Source organism: Pelecanus crispus, chromosome 5 (genome assembly GCF_030463565.1).
Source record: "Pelecanus crispus isolate bPelCri1 chromosome 5, bPelCri1.pri, whole genome shotgun sequence".
Lineage (NCBI taxonomy): Eukaryota > Metazoa > Chordata > Aves > Pelecaniformes > Pelecanidae > Pelecanus > Pelecanus crispus.
Window position 1 is genome coordinate 61680488 of NC_134647.1, and position 19834 is coordinate 61700321.

At 38.8% G+C, this 19834-nt stretch overlaps 1 protein-coding gene across 3 annotated transcripts; it reads left to right on the forward strand.

The window, feature by feature from the left end:
• Positions 1–1448: 1448 nt before the first annotated feature.
• On the forward strand, positions 1449–15190 carry DEPDC1 (DEP domain containing 1). Of its 3 annotated transcripts, none has more exons than XM_075710952.1 (12): positions 1449–1496; positions 2387–2652; positions 3329–3479; positions 4721–4839; positions 5342–5472; positions 5795–5842; positions 9118–9258; positions 9749–10627; positions 11264–11436; positions 12411–12587; positions 12863–13048; positions 15050–15190. In XM_075710952.1, the coding sequence occupies exons 1-12, from the start codon at positions 1449–1451 to the stop codon at positions 15188–15190; spliced, it is 2460 nt and encodes an 819-aa protein (XP_075567067.1). The 3 variants fall into 3 exon arrangements, with proteins under 3 accessions (XP_075567067.1, XP_075567068.1, XP_075567069.1); XM_075710953.1 differs by having other exon boundaries at positions 5798–5842; XM_075710954.1 differs by lacking the exon at positions 9749–10627.
• Positions 15191–19834: the final 4644 nt, after the last annotated feature.

Here is a 19834-nt window from a genome sequence, read left to right on the forward strand (position 1 = left end):
AGTCAAAAACTGCTGGCTTAGCAGTAGGTGCTACAGCTCATGGATCTGATAGAAGTTATTAGGAGACAGCTTTGACCGGCTTCTGCAACTGATTCCTTAAGCACATAAAAGCAGAATAGCCATCTCTCCCTTTAGCAGAGTATGTAGTTGAGAAATAGGTTTTGTTAGTAATGCTCTAGTCCTGGGGATGGTAGGAGGCACTACCTGGATTGCTACATGTTTTGGTGCTTTGGCTTTTTCTATTTCTGTTTTTTGCTGGGTTGCAGCTTTGCATCTTACTGCTTAAATCCACCTGTTACGCTGGTGTGTTTTCTCAAAGCAGTGATGTTTTTATCCTCTCTTATAAAAGGGTCTGAGGTATTTGTGCATCTTTATTGACTGGAAGTTTAAGTGATGAGCCTAAAATGTCTGAGCAATGGATGCCTATATCAAGATGAGATAAAACACTCCTGGGTTATTTATAGCTCCCAGGTTACAAGTATGCTTGGTCTATAAGCCTTGAGAAAAAGAACACTTTAAAAAAAAACCAACCCAGCACAAGCTATGCTATTGCAATGTTTGTTACATTGTTTGGGTGGTGTTTTTTTTGGGTTTTTTTTTGGGGGGGGGGGGGGGGGGGGAGCATCTCTGTTATACCTGTAGGAAATCCACAGGATGCAACAGGGTAGTTCAAAGAACACACTTTCTTCTGAAAGCAATTACATGTTCAGGCAGTTGTGTGTATTGTGTGTAAGCTATGTGCGAGCCTCACAGGACCTAAGAAATGTGTAAGCCATGCCTGCTTCTTGAAGTGTTGTCCATGAAAACGCTCTGAAAACCAAGTTGTGTCACGTAACAAGATGAGGGGGAAAATGCCAACTCGCAACAAGTAGCCAAGGTGAGTTTCTGAAGACTGACCTGCGGCTGGTTTATGTGCCTGTACGTGTCTTCTACCACACACTGCTACTCTGTGCCTGCAGGGACGGCTGGTATCTTGGCCCTCAGCTGAGGGCTACAGCCATCACCTGAGCAACTCCCATGCAGGCTGCGACGCTGCCGCCATCGGGCAAGGCCAAACCGAGCGGTGTGAGGTGGCCTGGCCTCCTGAGGGACAGCTTAGCTCGGTCGATGTTGCAGGGAGGAAGCAGTTAATTAAAACGTCCATCTGTAAAGGCCTGACGAATGCGCGACAGCTCTGCGGCTGCCTGGGAGATGTCCACCCTCCCTTTGGGAGGACACGGGCCCACAGCCCGCCTCCTCGCTCCCTGCCCCGGGGCTCCCCGGGGCCCTTCCCCTCAGGCCGCCAGCGCCTGCGTCAGGGGGCGGCGCGTGCCCGCCTCGCCCAATCGGCTTCCGCGGGCGGCTCGCGCAGCGCATTCAAACGGCGGCGCGGCCGTTGGGCTGTGTGGTGGGTGGGGGCGCGGCGGCCGCTGCCCAGCCCGGCGGCCTGAGGGGCTGCGCCGGGCGACATGGAGAGCCGGCCGGCCGCCCCGGGGCCCTACCGCGCCACCAAGCTGGTGAGGACGCCGCGCCCGGGGGTGCGGAGCCGGCCGGGGCAGCCTGGCGCGGGCTCGGTGGGGCGGGCGGAGGAAAGTTGGCTGTTGCTGCGGCGGCCGGGCCTCTCGTCAGCCCGGGCCTCTGCCTCACGGCACAAATTAGCATGAACCGTTCCGGGCCCCTGCGGTCAGGTAAATCTCCGGCGTGCCCGGAGCAGCGTGTGGCCATTGGGCTTTCGGGGTAAGCCCGCTCGCTGCTGCCCAAATGCAACGCGTGGAAGCCCGGGTGCTGTGGGACAGGAGGTGGCTCTGCCCCCCGCGACCGCTGTCACGCAACGCCAGGCGCCCTGCGACCCTCCCTGGGAAGGGCCCGCGGCGGTGGCTGTGCCCTGCCCCTTGAAAATTGGGCGACAGCTTAGTAAGAGGAGCCTGCTAATTATAGTGTGTCATCTAATTTTGTGCGAGTAAATGGGAAAGGAAGAAAATACTTTAAAACTTAAAACTGGTATTTATGTACTCTGACAGCTGGATTCATCTCATGTCTGAGAGCTGCTCCAAATTGGAAGGCTGTGGTTAGACGGTGCCTCAGGAAACTGAGTTGATGTAAATGCTGGGTGTGTGCAGGCCGGGTCAATAAAACTCCTTATGTTTGTAAAACTATAACCTTATTTTTAGTTATAGAAGGATGAGATAAAATCCTAAATGAAATGTTTATGTATTTTTTTAATCTGAACTTTAACGTTTCTATATTAATACTACCACATTATTTAGTATAACTGTCAATATTTGCAAGTATTAATGTTGTCATTTCATTTTTATGCTTATTAATATAACATGGTTTTAATTGATACTTACAATTATCAGCTTCAGGCTTTAATCTTGCATTCTTTGTGATTTTGTTTCCCATGCAGTGGAATGAAATTACAAAGTATTTCCGAGCAGGCATGCCGTTAAGGAAACACAGGCAACATTTCAAAAAACACGGAAGCTGTTTTACTGCATCAGAAGCTATAGACTGGCTCCATGAAGTATTAAGGAATAACAGTAACTTTGGTCCTGAAGTTACTAGGCAGCAGACTGTTCAGTTATTAAGAAAGTTTCTCAAGAATCATGTAATTGAAGATGTAAAAGGGAGATGGGGATCTGAAAATTTAGAAGACAATGGTGCACTATACAGGTACTGAAATGAAGACCAGTTAACAGAGCTCCTTAGGTTGAGAACTTTATTTAAAAATCTTAATGCTCAGATTCTCAAAAATATCTTGCTTTGCGTTGAGCAGTTGGGCCAAAACTTAATTATTAGCACTGTTTTACTCCGCTCACTGTTTTACTTTAGTCTGACTTGCAGTATAGACCATACATCCTGTATGCTGAGGGCTGTTTCCATGCTTCTGTCTAGCCAAGCTTTACACTGGCATGTGTGCTACGCTCAAGTGCTTTGGAGCGGAGCCAAGGAGAATTTATTGTAGTAGCTCCATGCTGTGCTACCAGTCCTATGTTTACTCCTCTTGTACACTTTTACAGAAAGTCTAAGTGGGAAACAGTCTTTCCTAAGTTCTTAAATGAAAGGTGTTAATGGCCCTCACTTCTCAAATTCTGCTCTCAGTGCTGTATAAGTATCTGAGTATCTTCAACTTCACTCTGGAATCAAGAAAAATAGCCCAAAGCTAATTTATAGTATGATAATGTTAAACAGTGTTCTAAAGAGAAAACTTCAGCATTTTTCTTCTTACTTTCCTGAATCTTTTCAGAATCTCATGGAATCACACTGACAGGGTGTGGTTTTGGTTAAGTGACTTCTTCTATTTCAAATATATTCTAAATGTATTTAACATCTCTCCTGTTCATTACAGATTTCCTTTAACATCTCCAGTTAAACCTCTACCAAGCTCATGTCCACCAAAAGAGAACTTGGAAAACTTATCTAGAGACAAAGAAAGACTCTTTAAACTGCCGCATTTATCTAAGAGAACTTTTAAAAAACATGAGTTACTACAGTCTCTGGTAATAACTTAGATTTCTTACCTAATTACAGATGCCATGTATTTCCTTTATTGTTAAAAAGAAAAAAAAAAAAAAAAGGAAGCAATTATCTTTTAATGATACTGTTCTGTTGCGTCATCTTCCCTTCTAGCTTGAGAAATAAATTGGTAGGTTCTTCGAGACAGTGAAATAGAACATTTATATAGGCATAATAGAAAGATACAGCCATATTTCATAATGAAGTGTCTTGGTGATGTATGCTGTTTCTCTTCTTCAATGTACAAAAAAAGATTTTATTTAATAACCTATAAATATTCAAACAAAATACATACATGTAAAATCATAGCTGTAACTGTAACATAGCACTTTTGAAATACTGGCAGCAAGTGAAAGGGATTATGCATTTGATGGAAGAAATTAAGTATGCTCTTAAAACTATATGAAGCTGTTTTCTTCTAAACTTATTGGCAATAGTTTGTTGGGAAGAGAAATGGGGGGTAGAGTGTTATTAATGCAGCCATGTTACTTAATCAGAAAGAAAGGTCACTTCACACACACACATGCGCATCCACACCTGTTCCAGTATCAGGAGATATTGCATTAACATGATCTGAGGTTACATAGAGTTTTGATTGTGTATATATGTGTAAGCAATTGAGCATCTTGTGTCATCAGTATGGAAGGTTTTTGGTTTTGTTCTGATTGTTTCATTTGTTTTGTCTCCTTCATTGCAGAATTATCCCTGCTTCAGTATTTTAAAGTATTGGGAGGGCTGGAAGGTGTAGTGCTAGAAATGATCTGGACAATATATCCTTGTTGAAACTTAATATATCTTTTGTTTAGGACAAATGAAAGGCACAAATTATTCAACTGTTCTGCTTACTTTTTGAAAAGGATTGAATGCAAGCATTCGGCCCTTTATTCTTCTGAGATTTTTTGTGTGTGTGCATGTATACTTTCTGAATTTTGATTGCAATCCTAAAGGAGAATACTTCACTTACTAATACATCTGGATTTGATGTGTTTCTGCCTTTCAAATCACTGACTTCTGAGCTGATCAGGTCTTCTTTCGTAGTGTCCTCTTGCTTTTTAGTTGGGTATGCGTACATTTCAGTTCTGAGACAGTTAAGGTTACTCCCTGGATCACGTTTTGGAATGTTATGTTCCACAGAATGCCCTATACTTCTGAGAACAATTTTTACTTAATTTTGAATTATCTTAAGAGGCTTGTTTATCTTACAGTATAAATTACTCATTTTCAGGAAAATTTAGAAAAAACAAAACCTGATATCGTAGAAGAAAACAAGGAAGACACACTGCATAGGAAGGAAATAAGCCAGGAATATGTGCAAGAAACTTGGAGAAATATCATTCTAATACAGTAAGTAATACATTAGTAGACTTGGTAGTGTAGGTTAATGGTTGGACTGGATGATCTTAAAGGTCTTTTCCAACCTAAACGATTCTATGATTATAAAAAGCACTTTCTCGTATATGTGCTTTGTGTGTGTAATGGCCCGATCAAGCTTTTGGCTTGCAAAGTTTTCTGAAATTTTTAAAATTATGTCTTAAACTTAATATTTTTACTACCCATTGTTTACATGTGCTTTCTAATGTATTTATTACACTGGATTGTGGCATTTAAGAAATGTATTGAAATTTAGTGTTGCTGGTGTTGAAGTACCACAGATGTTCTTTCTTACTGATTTTTGGGTTTTGTCCCAGGGAAAACTCTGTCCTCAAATTGTGCTTCTGGAAGTGAGAATTTATGAAATGGTGAACTAACAAAACATCAAGTAACTGTTGTTTGAATAGATACAGAAAGAACTTAATTCATTACTAGCAAACCTTCTAGACAACATCTGCTCTCTTACTCCCCACAGTTTGCAAACCATTTTAGGCCTCCCATCTTTGGAAGAAGTCTTGCAGCCAACGCAGATAGTTCCTGAGTATGTCATATACAACATGACTAACACGAGCAAACATGGTGTTGTTATTTTGCAGAACAAGTCAGGTAAGATTTTTTTTTTCTGGTTTTGCTTAGAGATTCTGTATGGTGTAATTACAACAAACAATAAATAATAAAGTAATATATTTCACAGTCTGTCCTGTACATGTTTTTCCCAAACTACTGTACAGTTCAGTATATTTGTCTAGAAGGTTTTGTAGGTGTATTGCATTCACTTTTAAACTACACATGTAGCAATACTTAAAATTAGTTTTAAATTTGCTCTTTTGTATTTGAGGTATTATTTAATACATGTGTGTCATTACTTGTATTAGTTATTAACTCTTTGGGCTTATGTATAGATAATGTACTTGTTTGTTTATTTTAGAAGACCTTCCTCACTGGGTGTTGTCAGCTATGAAATGCCTCGCATACTGTAAGTCACTGAAAAGCTTTTAAGTTCCAGGAATCTATTTTGAGAGTTGAAAGTGAAATATGCTTGCATGTTAAGATCAATTGTAATGTTTCATTTTGGAAATTCAAATAATTTAAGTGCCTTGATGAGCTAAGAAGCAATGACAGCAATCCATATCAAATTACTGCACAGAAACATAACCTAAAAGAGTTAACACATGTTAAAGATGTTATATTTCAGGTAATCAAGGTATCAGTCTTTTAGCAGTCTAGCTAGTTATCCTGCTCTTAGGCTGCATTGTCTGATTCTGCATATGAATTTTTGGCAACATGAACAGATTAAATTGGTGGAAGACGGGCTTTAGTGTTCCTTAATCCATGAAACGTACAAGAGAATTAATTAAACTCTGTAAGCTTTCAGTGGAAGCATGCTGTCCAAGGACATGAAAAGCTAAGGACTGTTTTTTACGAAAATAATTCCTACTAACAAAAAGTTAGGCAGGAAGAAAACTTGAGTGGTTGGGCAAAACCTGTGTGTGGTTTCTTCTAATGCAGTTTTTCAGGAGCAAAGGAACATTCCTTTTCCAGTTACTGGCTTTGAGCTGGACTAAAACAGTTCCTACATTTCATACTAAACTGGGGAGGCCAATTCACAGAAAACAAGTTAGTTTTCTATTTGTCTTAGAAGAAATAAAACAAAATTTTGCAAAGGGTTTGAGATAAAAACATGCTCGTATAGTGAGCTTTATAGTCTACTAAATTCGTCATGACAATGGAAGGAAGAGTTCTACTCATTTCTTCCTAGATCCTGGACTTGGGAGTATAGCTCCTCTGGTACCTCCTTATCTGCTCCCCACCTTTTTCTCCAAACAGTCTTTAGAAGAAGCTTATGCTTAAAACCCCATAAGACACCTTTTATAGTTACAGTTCAGCTGTGGAAAATGAAGGCTTTCAATGTCTTACAAATCACTGCCTAGTAGATGAGATGGATTTTTAAAACCAGACATTTTAGTTGTTAAACGTGTTTTGTGACAATGGAACTTTCATTGTCTGCAGACTAAGAGTTGGTCTGCCCTTGTCCCTTATTTTGGTTTTAATGTATGAAATATCAAGCAGCAAAACTGAAAGTGGTTACAACTTACAGAAAACAGTGCTTTTGTTTTCTTTGTGTATTTGCTTAAATGTAAAACTTAGAAAGGCATGATGTTTCATCTTAACTGATTCTTTTCTGAAGTTTATCTAAGACATCAGTGTTATGTGTACTTGAGCAGCTGCCTTGGAACTACTGGCAAAGTATTTACTGTGGAATATAACAATTAACACAGGTTTTCACACATTGGGGGGAGGGGAAGTACTTTCACAGTGAACCAGTTCAGTTTCTAATGGCTCAGTGTGTAGATTCCCTTGCTAATAAAGAAGTGGTTTTGTTTCTTCAGTATGTACTGTAGCAGACCTGTGTGGTACTAATAGTCTTTCTCCTTTACAGTGCCATTGAATTTTATGAAACTTGACAGAATCTAACTGTCTTTGAGGCTTCCTTTGTCAGGTGTGTTTGAAATTGTGTTGCAAACACATACAGATGACAATTATGTAAGCTTTGCATCTAATGAAGCAGGCTTTGAAAAGATTCTACAGAAGCAGAGGACAATTAGACTGACTTTTTTCTTTTTTTTTTTCTCTTAATAAAGCTGCCTCTTTAAATGGCTAACAGTGCATGCTAGAGTGAGATGAGTGCCTCTCAAATCAGATATGATGAGCTCTTTTTATATGCATGCTTGCCCTGCTGTTTTCACTCTTGCCCCTATTCCTGGCAATCTCCTTCATTAGCTCCCCTCAAAGCTATACTAGCTATAACATGGTTGGATGGTGTGTGTTTACGTATCTGCATATATCTTTAGCTGCTCAGTGGAACTGTGGTAGGGGTCCATGCAGGGTTAGTGTGGCTTCAGAAGTTCAGTTTGCAGTGTATGCTCTTGTAAAAATGACCCTCTTTTCCTTCAACTGCATTGCCAAAAACACAGAGCCTCTTGCATGAAGAGCAATATTGGGGAAAGCAGGACAGGGAAGAGCTTGGTGAGTGGTTTTAATTTAAAGTGGAAAATATTGAGCATTTCAATACCTTAATTCCCACATCAGTCCTGTATTTAGAACTAACAGGTCTTTTGTATTCATGAGACAAAAACTACAGCAAGCTTTCTGGTATTTTGAATTTTCAGTTTCTAATTTGAGTAAATTAGCTCAAGTGGAGATTTTATCTCTGCATCTGCTAGCTATACTGTCACCAAATTATTAAGGTGGTAGTTACTTTGCACGGTGAAAACTAAAGATACTGACACTGGCAGGGGGAATGCTGCTCTACTATATTTTTAGTGTAGTGTGTGGTAATGTGATTATGATTATAAAGTTTGATCATATCAAAAGTTAAATTCTCCCTGGTTCTATGTGTAATTAAAACTGCCATCTCCTAATTTATTAGAATTGGCTTTGTAAGGAAGCTTATTTCATTTGTAGGAGTTCAGTGGAGTATAATAATGTTAGGGTTAAAAGATCTACACAATGTCAAATTTTATTCATACCAAGACACCTTTCATTCATTCTTTTTCTTGTCTGTAGCAACATGGGCAAGGTTTATTAACCAGATCTCTTAGATTAATGGATTGCTCATCCGTCTACTTCTGAAGAAAATTAGTTGTGTGTAGCTGTGATTCACCATGGGGGCAGTGGTGAACAAAGCTTTCTCTTGGTGAACCCTTTGAATACAGGAGTTGAAAAGAGGGGGTCCCCACACAGGGAAGTTGCTGACCAGCTCTGTTTGGCCCATGCACAAAGTAACACATGTATATTGGTTGGCTTCTCAGCTTGCACGTTCTTTGAAGTTGGTTATAGCTCGAGTTTCTTCTTGATCTGGAAGCTAGAGCTCCCTGTGGAAGAACTGGGATTACTGTAGTTTGGAAACGAAGGAAAATACTAAGAGTTTTGTTATTTTGCTGAGGAACATAAGGGCAAGGGCATAAGGAACAAAGGCATAAAAGAGTTTTCATTTATTTTCTTGGTGTGGAACAGCTTGTTGAAACTGAGCACAACTCCTCAGTGGCTACATAGAATATTTTACACTGTTTTTGCTTACAAATGGTACAGTGCTGAACTAAGCAAAGTATTTGTATATTGCTGACATGATTCTGTTCTTGTAAAACAGTCATTCATACAAGAATAAACTTATGTTGATTTAAAAAAAATTTTTTTATAATGGAACTGTGCAAATTTTTTTGTGAATTTTCTTTCTTCACCTCTTTTTAGGGCCTAGAAATAATGACATGAGCCAACCAACTTACAGTGGGTTTGAACGGGATGTATTCAGAACGGTTGCTGATTATTTTCTCAGTCTCCCTGAACCATTACTTACTTTTGAATACTATGAGCTTTTTGTTAATATTTTAGGTACGTATGAATTTAGAAATAATCAGTGCAAGCTATAAGTTTATATCAACTGGGGAATAAATCTAATTCAGAGCAGACCTTGACCCCCTAATCTGTATGGCACCTTGAATCAGAGGAAGATCATCAATGCTATCATTTGGTATTACAATACTAATTGAAATGCAGTTTTGTGTCATAATATCCTATATAAATTGCTGTGTGAGCTAACATTCTAAATATGTAGTAACCATAATTTAAAAATATGTGCTTGTTCCTGTCTGTTCCTCACTATTGCAGTGTGTTAACTTTCTTTATTCTTGCATGTTGTTTGCAATTACCTTGTTAGATTGCTTTTGGATTGAGCTAAATTTTTCTTAATTCTACTAACTGAGTCAACTATAAATGAGTGTCTTATATTTGTCTTCTCTGTTCAATTAGCAACTTTATTTCTTTCTGAACTTGTTCACTTTCATACCACTTGCATCTTAACTTATATTTCATTTTCTGATAGTTATGTGTGGCTACATCACAATTCCAGATATATGCAGTGGAAAACGTTCTGTCCAAGATGAGAAATGTGACCCGCAACCTTCAAAAATTCTTCACTTGAACTCTTTCAAGTCAACTGAATGTCTTCTTCTAAGCTTGCTTTGCAGAGAGCCTGACAAAAAAAAGAAAGAATATGAAGCTTCCAGGAAGTCCTTTTCAGAAAAGCCAACTATTCAAAAACAATACACAAAGAAATTGCAGCAATGTAAACTGACATGTAACCAAGGCAGTGCTGATAATCTAATAGGAGGAAGTTGTCAAAATCTTTCAGGCTTCAGGAATGAACAAGATCCACCTCTAAAATTTAGGACAAGATGTTACTCTTTGGAAAGAATTGGAGATACTGCCACAAGTGTATGTAATAAAGGAGAATCTGATTCCCTCAGGCAAAGTGATGTGAACACCACCCTTGGCACAAGAAATGAAAAACAGTCACTACCGTATGAGCATAAAGCTAATTCTGTATTGGAGCTTGGTTTTGATAACGCATGTCGAAAACAAACTCACAGTATCAAGAGAGTGTCTGCCTCAGCTTTTCAGGGTAAAGAGCTGTTTAATGAAAATCGCGGGTCGAAGCAAATATGCAGGTCTCTGAGTTTACTTGGCAAGAGGAACTCCAGAAGTTGTGCTAGCATTAATATACCAGTTGCTGAAATCACAGTAAAGCCAGGGTCTCAACTTTGTGGGCAAAGAAAACCAAATACCTCTGGTGTGGCTCCTTCAGTGGACATCAGGACTGAAGTTTCTGATATCGCTGTCAAAAAGAGACTCTGCAAAAGTACCATAGAACTCTCAGAATACTCTTTCACTCGCTCTTCTCATATGTTGACTGGCACGCAAAGTAAGATGGCTTTCTAAAGCATGTTGTATCGGCTTATTTTGTTGACTAACTAATCTCTGCTTCCTTAATCTTTGGCACTGTTGCTAGGTTTTTTGATATGCGTATAACACGATCTGTGGGATTTTAAGTTTAAAAAAAAAAAAATCCGGTTGAAAACTGCACTGTTTAAAGGTAGCCCTCTGTACCTCTGCTAAGAAATAGTAGCATGTAGTATCTTTAGAATCTTAAACTTGATGTGTCAGTAATTCACCCTTCTGTTCAGGTAAGTGATAAGTAATTCTGACCCAGACACTGTCTAAGTGTGAGGCAGGGAATTTGCACAGACCTGCCCATTGAAGGAGACATCTTTTTCTGGTCTTTGAAACACATTTTCTGGAAATACTTCTGGGAATAATATTAGTGTCATTTCTTAATTGTATTATGGTCTTAATTGTACCAGCAGTTTATCATAATGGAGCAAGCTGAAGATGACCACACAAAAAAAGGCCGCATAACAGTATCTACTATGTTACAACTGATTTCTATGAAACATAGATTATCATCACTGAAAAAAATGAAATGTCTTGTACTGAGATAAAAATATCCTGAAAGTTGGTTCAAATCTTAATGACAGCTGTCTTTGCAATTAACTTGTAGATCTCCTTCAGCCTCATTTAGAAAGAATTGCTGTTGAAGCACTACAGATATGTTGTTTGTTGCTTCCACCACCAAATCGTAGAAAGATTCAGCTCCTAATGCGTATGATATCTCGGATCAGTGAAAATGTTGATATGCCACGACTGCATGATGCAATGGGCACGCGTTCTTTGGTAAGAGAAGCATGAGTGCAGTGTATCTGTTGTTTTAAGAAAGTGGCTGAAGTAATCCTGAGAATACTAGCAGTATTCTGTACTCGAGACTCTTGTCTCATTGCAATGAAATAGTGATTAACAGGCAGACTTTTTATCTCCAGAATATTTACAAAAATCTGATTTGAAGCAAGCAGTTTCTTGTCTCCATCCTAATATATTTAAAATACTGTTGTTGCTTTTGTTTACTTTGGGAGGAGAAGAGAAATAATTTCTTAAAAGAATGCAAATGATTGTTTAGTCTGATTTCTCACCGAACTGCCATTTAACTTAAAAGGTGTTGGCAAAGTGTCTGTAGTAAACCTTTCTCGGGCTAAACATTTGTGTATGTGAAGTTATAACAAAAACAGTTCCAAAGAAGTAAATTTTCTGCCTAGCAAGTTTAAATACTAACTTCAAGGTCTGAATTTAAGCTTTCATTGGAAGGATTAAAGCTTATTGTCAAACAAGATTAGATAAAACAACGAAGTACATGCACATGCTAACTTAAAATAAGCCTACTAAAAGCTGGAAATATGAAAGCTGTAAAAATGTTTTTTTTACAGCTATTTAAAACTGGATCTTGGTGTGCATTAGATCTTGGTTAGGTTGGCTCTGCAGATTTTCTTATCTCACTTGTCTCAAGATGGCTAATTGAAGATGTACACTTCTATAGGGGAGGACTTTTTTTTATTATTACCTCTTTAGAATATGTATTGCTTAATTGAAAGTACTGTTCAATTCAGAAAATGTCCAAGTCTAATGTTACAAGAAGTTACTTTATTTCAGATGAGGAAAAAATTATAATCGGTCTTCCTCCTCTCTTGACCAGTGGTGCAGGCAAGAGAGACTGCAATGAAAGTTTATATTGGGGGAATTCATTGTGCCACTGTGTAGACTGGAAAGAAGGCAAATACCTCAACTTCACGTACTAATGATCTGCTAAACACTTCTAGATGATACAGACTTTTTCTCGATGTGTGCTATGCTGTGCAGAAGAAGTAGATCTTGATGAGCTACTTTCTACACGATTAGTTTCATTTCTAATGGACCATCAACAAGAAATATTTAAAGTACCAACTTACCTGCAGGTTGCAGTGCAAGATCACATAGAATACATGAAGATGGCTCAGGTTGGTGGCATGATAGAAGTGTAAGTTAATTTGCCAATTGCAGAGTGTTTGTCACTTCTGAAGGTGGGTTGGGAAACTAAATAAAACCGCTACATTTTGAATGCAAACTTTTATTAAACTGTTGGTGCAATCATAGATATTACCTAGGTTATAATGTATTGCAACTTGTGATGTTGCTGTAAGTTAGCATGCTTGGATGTTTGCTAGGTACCTTCTTACTGAAACAGTACATAGTCATTTGAGTACATGCAGACCCCTTCTTCAACTCGTTTCAGTGCAAATATCCAAAGGAAGAAATTTGTGCCATATTGCCAACATATTCGTACTGCAAACAAATAACTCCTGAGGAGTTTGAAGAACAAAAGGTTTCTATGTCTCAAGCTGCAGTGGCAGAGCTCTTGGAGAACATTATCAAAGATAAAAACTTGTCTGTGAAAGACAAAAAGAAAAAGTTAAAACAGGTAAGAAACTTGGTGGATATTTCATCTACTTATGAAAATGCCTTTGTGAGGTAAGGATCTCAGTCACTAGGCCGTGGTATAGAACAAGAGCAGATTGTATAGAGAGAAATGCTTGTTTTGTAGAAGAGAGCTGTTGAATGTTTTCTGATTGCATGCTCTGACTGGGATTTTAAAGACAACATCTAATAGAGCACTTGATACTGTCTGGCAGCAGTGGTGTTCAAACAATGGTTTAAAACCGGTATAAAATTATTCTCAGATACTGCTTTGTTAAACAATATGTGCTAGAATTATAGCACTGTTTCTTTAGTGCACTGGCTATACAAGTTACCATTAAAATACCATAGGTGGGCCGACAATCGTTAGGCATTAAAAGCAGTGATTTCTTGCTTTAAGAGGTCAAGCTGTATCTGCTCGCAATTCTGAAAGATTCTTTTCTGTGGACTTAGCTTTGTGTTTTGTAACATGTATATTGCTCAAGATTATCTGGTGCTTCTATGGCCTAATACTAAAGCTAAAATACAGCAGTTCTGGCAGGATTTAATACTGGAGGGTTTTTCTTTTTTTCAGAAAACCTTTGGCACAAGTATTTCTGACCAATTGAATAGTATTGTACTTGTCCTAGGATCTCCTAAGTGAGTCTTGTGACTCAAATTTGAAAAAGCAGCTTTTCAGAGCAAGCACATTTCTTTCTCTTTGGTGCCCCTCCCCCAGCTTCTGCAACACTGACTTTCACATGTGTTGTGAAAACTTTCTGGTCCTGTAAAAGTGAAGGCTGGACTTTCGTTCAAGTTCATTAAAACTTCCCGCATGTAAAGAAGAATAGTTAATTAGTCGTTTAAAACTTGGCTTAAGTAAGCAGTAAGAAGTAATACACAGCAGCACTTTAAGCAGGTGAAGTGGGGAGAAAGGAAATAAACTAAAATCTTCTAATAGTAAAAACTTGAAGTACATACTTAAATTTTTGGTGAGTTCCCACCAGAAGCAGCTTGTACTGTAAGGGCCACGTGTTAGCAAAGTTTATTTTTAAAATTCACAAGACCCGTATCGTTAATCTTGCCATTTCTGCTGGGATAGCTAGTGGTGTGATAAAGCACAACTTTTATTCAGTTTTGGTACTTTGAATTGGGGAAAGCCAAATACATGGCACTTACAATTTGGATCTAACCCTCTAGTGTCAACACCAAAAGTTACAAATGGTGTCATGTTCCATAGGTTGAATCTATCAGCAGAAAGCTTTGGCTGATGCATAGATGCATGTACCGTTATGCCTTCTTGAGGCCTTGCATTGGAAACGAGCAAAATGTCGTAAACATGTCTCTGAAGCCAGGTATTTTTGTTTAGTTGTATATCTGCAGGAATTGAAAAATAACTCCCTTGGTTAAGTAGTAAGCTTTCCTGAGATGATACCTTCACAATCTGCTGAATCTTAACTTCTGTTTAGGTAAAAAACTCATCACTGTGATTCTTGAAAGACAGCTTTCCAAGTATAAACAGAATAGATCCCAGTGCTGGCTGGACAGCGTGGCTTCACGTGGGTGGCTACTGTGCCTTGCTTGGGGGTGGGAAGCTGGTCGTGCTGTTCAAACAATATGCAGCGTTACGACTACTCAGCTGATGAACAGCACGGTGAGCAACTGCAGACTGTCACTGCAAATGGACATCCAGGCAGTTAGAACAGTACGGTGTTTGCTCCTAGCATTATTCCAGTCACAACAGCTAAAAATTCTTGGGAATAAAATGCAATTTGAAGCTTTTCTTACTTCAACAGAGGATGAAGTACCTGACAAAATTTGACTCATTGTTTATCAGTTGTGAACTCACAAGCACAAAGGGCTCCAGCTTTGGTCAAGTGTCACAGCAGTTACTTTACATGCTGATAGCCTTGCCCTTCCTGCTGATATGCATCTTTACAAGGTGATTCATGCTCAAGCCCTGCACAGCTGGAGTTTTTGGTGGAGTCTGATATTTTATTTTAATTCTTGCTTTTATGTTTTCTAGTTTCAGAAGGAATACCCTCTGATCTACCAGAACAGGTTTCCAACTACAGAAAATGAAGCAATGCTATTTGAGAACAAACCTACCATCAAACAACCGATGCTTAGCCTAAGAAAGCCAAGATTTCGTAGCCTCAGATATTAATTTCACCACACTTCAGCTGCTTTTTTTTGATAGATGTATGTATGAATGATTTACCAAAGGGCACTTGCTACAGAAATTTGATGGTGGCTATGTGTGTAGAAGGAAGAAATGTTTACATGGACACTATGTTGATAGGTGCCAAAATAACTTTTTTGTGTGTAGATAACTTTTGAATGACTGCTGAGAGAGAAATAAATATTTATCTGTTTACAAATTATTACAATATATTGTGCTCAGTAAAATAAATGTGAAAATAAGCATGAAGCTATTAGTAACCAAAAACTTATATATATGGTTTTCATACGGGAAACTAATGATATGCATATTGTTGTACCTTAATGTCTGTTCAGGAATTCATGCCATTTATTATAGTTTGTGTAGGTTTTTAAATGTCTGTATGTTGTGAATAAGTGCCTTCCTTGTATTCTCAAAATATTTGTCTTTTAAACAAAGCAATAATCTTTGAGTTTGGGACTAATTTAAAAGTTGGTTCTGTTGCTTCCGAGGGAGCCAGAAATTCACTGTAAATAAATGATTATCTGACTCCATAAAATATTTCTGTTCATCTCATCTGTAAAATTCACATAAGCTTTTGTATATTTATTTATATTAAAAATCTTAGGTATGTTTCTGACACTTTCATGGAAAGCTTATTTTGGATCTATTGGTATACTTATCAAGATAATAGAAGTGATGGATGATGTACAAAGTGACAACAACTAGAATCAGAATATGCTAAATTCCACTATTTTGTTTCCAGAGTTAGGGGTTTGTGTATTAATTCTGATGGCTCTCCCACAAGAGTATAAATCTGCACAAGTATTTCTGTGAGAGAGCAATTCAAAGTAAGTGTTTTCATAAAGGAGATCCCAGCTTAGTTTTTTGCATGAAGCATATCTGTCTAAATATTAAAAGTCACAAGTGGTGAATGATGTTAGTGTTCAATACTGGCCTTGGAGAGAAATGGGTGCTTTTCTCCCCCATATTTGTATCCATCAAAAAAGAATCCTGAAATAGTTTTGTTTTCCCAAGCAGACACTGATAGCGTAAGATTTAATGAAAAAAATCCCTTTCCCCTTTAACAGGGTAAAAGTAGTGTAGTAGAGCAAAAAGATGGATGAATCTTTAAGGATTCAATGAAACACTGTTAATATTAAAAGTATTGTTGTTTTGGAAAGATGTGATTTGGAACTATAGTCAGCCAACATGCCAAGCACAAACTCTGCCATGAGACCTATGCATATTGCTGCTTGTAATCTGGAAACACGATCGTTATGTACTGGAATCATTTCAAGGTGTATGTATGTTAAGTTTTTTATAGAGCACATCCTGCGTGTAGGAGCACTAATGGGTCTGCCTCTCAATCTGAACACAACTCTCATCACCTTGTCATCTCAATACTGTGCCAAAACTGTTCCTTACTAGTAAGAAACAATGTGTATCTTCTTTATGTAAGTGTTAGTTGCACTGGGTTTTATTAGCCATATGTATGCAATGCAGGGTTGTGAATGTTGACTGCATGTTGCTGTGCTTGCGTGTTGCTTCTCACATTTGTCAGATGACTTGGTTGTTGAGCCCACAGTCTGAGCTGTGACCTGTCCCTCACATAATATAAGCTGATATTCAGGTGGACTTCTCACTGTGTAACACTTTCACGCTGCTCTTCAGTTAAAGGTTTCTTTAAGCTCATCACAATGTAATCAATAATGTGCCATACACTGAGGCTACTCTGCATTTGGAACAGTATTGAAATTGGTTTTTGTTGTGAGGAATTTGTGTCCATGTTATGTTTCAGTTGTGATATTGCTTCTAGATAAATCTTAAACTACCTGCTTATTTTGGCTGTATTTGCAGAAAAATGGAAGGGATGCACTGCAAGCACTGGACTGCAGAAAGTACATTTGAAGTCCAACTTTGTTTTCACTTTCAGGGTTTTTTTTGTTAAGCAGTTTTGTGCTTTATGGAATCAGTATTTTAGAGACGAGTCCTTTTCTTTTGTGTTGGTTGTCTGTTATCTTGTTTGGTTATCTTATACAGTTCTGAGCTGTGCGGTGTAGGCATATCTATTTTGCTTTGTCATGGCTTGCCCATTCCTGAGACAAGAAACTGAATTGCAGTTGTACCTGCACACACAGACTCTTAGAGCAATTGTCATAAAACCAGTCATCAAAATTAAAATTAAAGCAAATCTCAACTACTCATCTCTTTGCCTCGCTAGAGTTTGTTCAGGTTTTTTTGGTATCTCACGGGGAGGCTCCATAATAGCCTTGTACAAGCTCATAGGCTGTGTCAGATACTTTGGTGTTATGAATGAGGGTCTTAGTTGAGGATTGTCACTTTTATATTTGACATCTTAGTACATAACTGCTATGGTCTGCAACCATGAGACTGCACTTCGGTTCTTTCAGGTTGTTCTCTCTTCCCTGGAAAAATGAGGCAAAAACACCTTTCCATTCTGCATCTGATACTCAATTGTGTATGTATATATACAATGATATATATATACACCAAAATAGTATTATGTTAGCTTTACAGGGGTGGGGGGTTGGTGCAGAAATTTTCTTACTGATGACTGGGGTATATCTGGCACAATACCTATTTTGCAATATATTGTTTTGCTGTTTTCCTTATGAGGAAGGCTTTGTAAACGAGAAACTAAGATTAGCCCAGTTTTAGCCAGTAATTGTAATGTTTTAATGTCCTGGAGGTAACTTTACGCTTGCAAAATAGGTGACATGTTCAGCCTCTGTAACGCCTGTAAGTCAACTACTTTGAAAAATCCTGTACCTGCCTAAACTCGCTTCTAGTTTTGCTCAGCCTGTTAAGTGTTGCATAACTGCTTTACTTATGTGTTCCAGTTAAGCAACTTATTAGGCAAGAAGCTCACATTTCTTAGGATTTAGCTTTCAAAGGACTGCCCTTATTATTCAGAGTTCTTGATCCATGTTATTTAATGTTCCCTTCTAAAGGTTTGACAGAACTTAACAAAAATGTGAATAAATAGACAAATTGACTAGCTGTGGGGTAATTAAAACATTCCAAGTGAATGACAGATACAAATCTAATTTTATTCTAAACTTTTCTTTGAGCTATCATTTTCTCTTGAGTGTAACTTTTTACTGGAAGCCTTTTTTTTTTTTTTCTTTTTTCCTTTAAGTATCATATTGCAAAAACTACTATTCTGTATGGGGAGCAGTTCATCCACAGTGAGTGAATTCACAGTTGCCTGTAGTCTATCAGTTGCGTACAATGCGGTGTAGCAGAATTGCCTGTTCCCTGAAGTATAGTTTTGTTCTGAAAACTGGCACTGCAAGAATTATTCATGGTTGTCTTACGCTGAGTCGAGAGGAGAAAATGCTGTCGCAGTCCAGCACTGAACCCTGTGTGCTGCTGGTGAGGATTCTGCACTGGGGGCTTAGGCAATGGTTTTACTGGGCTTTGCTCCCTTTCTCTGCTCTGAGGCAGTGGGATGGGCGAGGGGCTCAGGGGCTGGTTCTCAATTTTCAATCTCTTCCTTACGAAAGACTGTGTGTGCACGCATACACACACACGCTGTGGCTGTTTAACTTTTATTATGCAAAAATCAAGCTCATAATAAACTGTTTAGACTTTTTTTTAAAACCACTTGAAAGGGACTGTGTTTATTTAAAAACATCTTCAGCAGAGATGTAATTTCCAACTCTGGTTAGCGCTCATAAATACTGTCTTGGGCAAATCAGAAGCTGTTCACCCAGCATGTGGCCAATTCAGGGGCACTGCCATGGTAGGCTATTTCAGCTTTGAATATGTACTTAGTGTTTTGCATACACCGATCCAAAACTCTCTTCTCTTTCGCTTAAGTGTTTTAGAGCTATTATTTGTGATTGCCATCTGCAATACCACCTGCTCTGCTGGCAATCGGAGGTAAATAAATTTGCTGCCTCCCTTTCCTGCACAGAAAGGCAGGATGAGGTGCTGCTGCTTGTGCTTAGCAGCACCTTTTTTGCTAATTAGTGCCAATAACTCCTTTTTAGTTCTATTAATTGCAAGGAAGAATAGTTTTATAATGCATTGGTAGGTTATGTGCTGTCTTAGGCAGTTCTTGGTGTTAGCGTCAAACCAGAAGTTGCCTGGTCTGGCACTGGCTGGTCTGCAAACAACTGGTAGAAAACAGCAAGGAGGTTATATGGATAAAATGTTAATGGCTAGTGTCAGCGTTGAGTCATGATGCAACTGCGTACTCCAAATTTAACTGCATGTGGGCAGCAGACAGATAGAAGTGGCAAAATTAATACTTTAAGGGGAGAAGGGGAAAGACTGGAAATCATAGGATTGTAATTTTGGTGGGAAGGGACCTTCAGAAATCATTTAGTCCAAACCCCGTTTAAAATGGGTCTAATTAAATTGGGTTACTTGAGGCAGCGTTGAGTCTTGAACACCTCCAAGCTCTGCAGCACAAAGTGTAATAGCAGAGTGCTCTTTGGATTTTATCTTCCCGTACCAGTCCAAAGCATCAAGACCAAAGCTATCTGTGAGCTGCTCATCTGGCTCATCACTTCTGGGCCTGGCTCCTGGGAAGGGGGTCCTGGCACGCAGATGCCATCCAGGCAACGGCGAGTGAAAAGGGAGGAGAGCCGCAGGGGCTGGATGGAGGCTGCCTGTGGC

Bases quoted from the DNA above. Each gene is read 5' to 3' on its own strand.
- DEPDC1 (XM_075710952.1), top strand. From the start codon at position 1,449: ATGGAGAGCCGGCCGGCCGCCCCGGGGCCCTACCGCGCCACCAAGCTG. The intron at 5,473-5,794 runs GTAAGATTTTTT...TGTTTATTTTAG, and splicing joins TATTTTGCAGAACAAGTCAG to AAGACCTTCCTCACTGGGTG. The intron at 9,259-9,748 runs GTACGTATGAAT...ATTTTCTGATAG, and splicing joins GCTTTTTGTTAATATTTTAG to TTATGTGTGGCTACATCACA.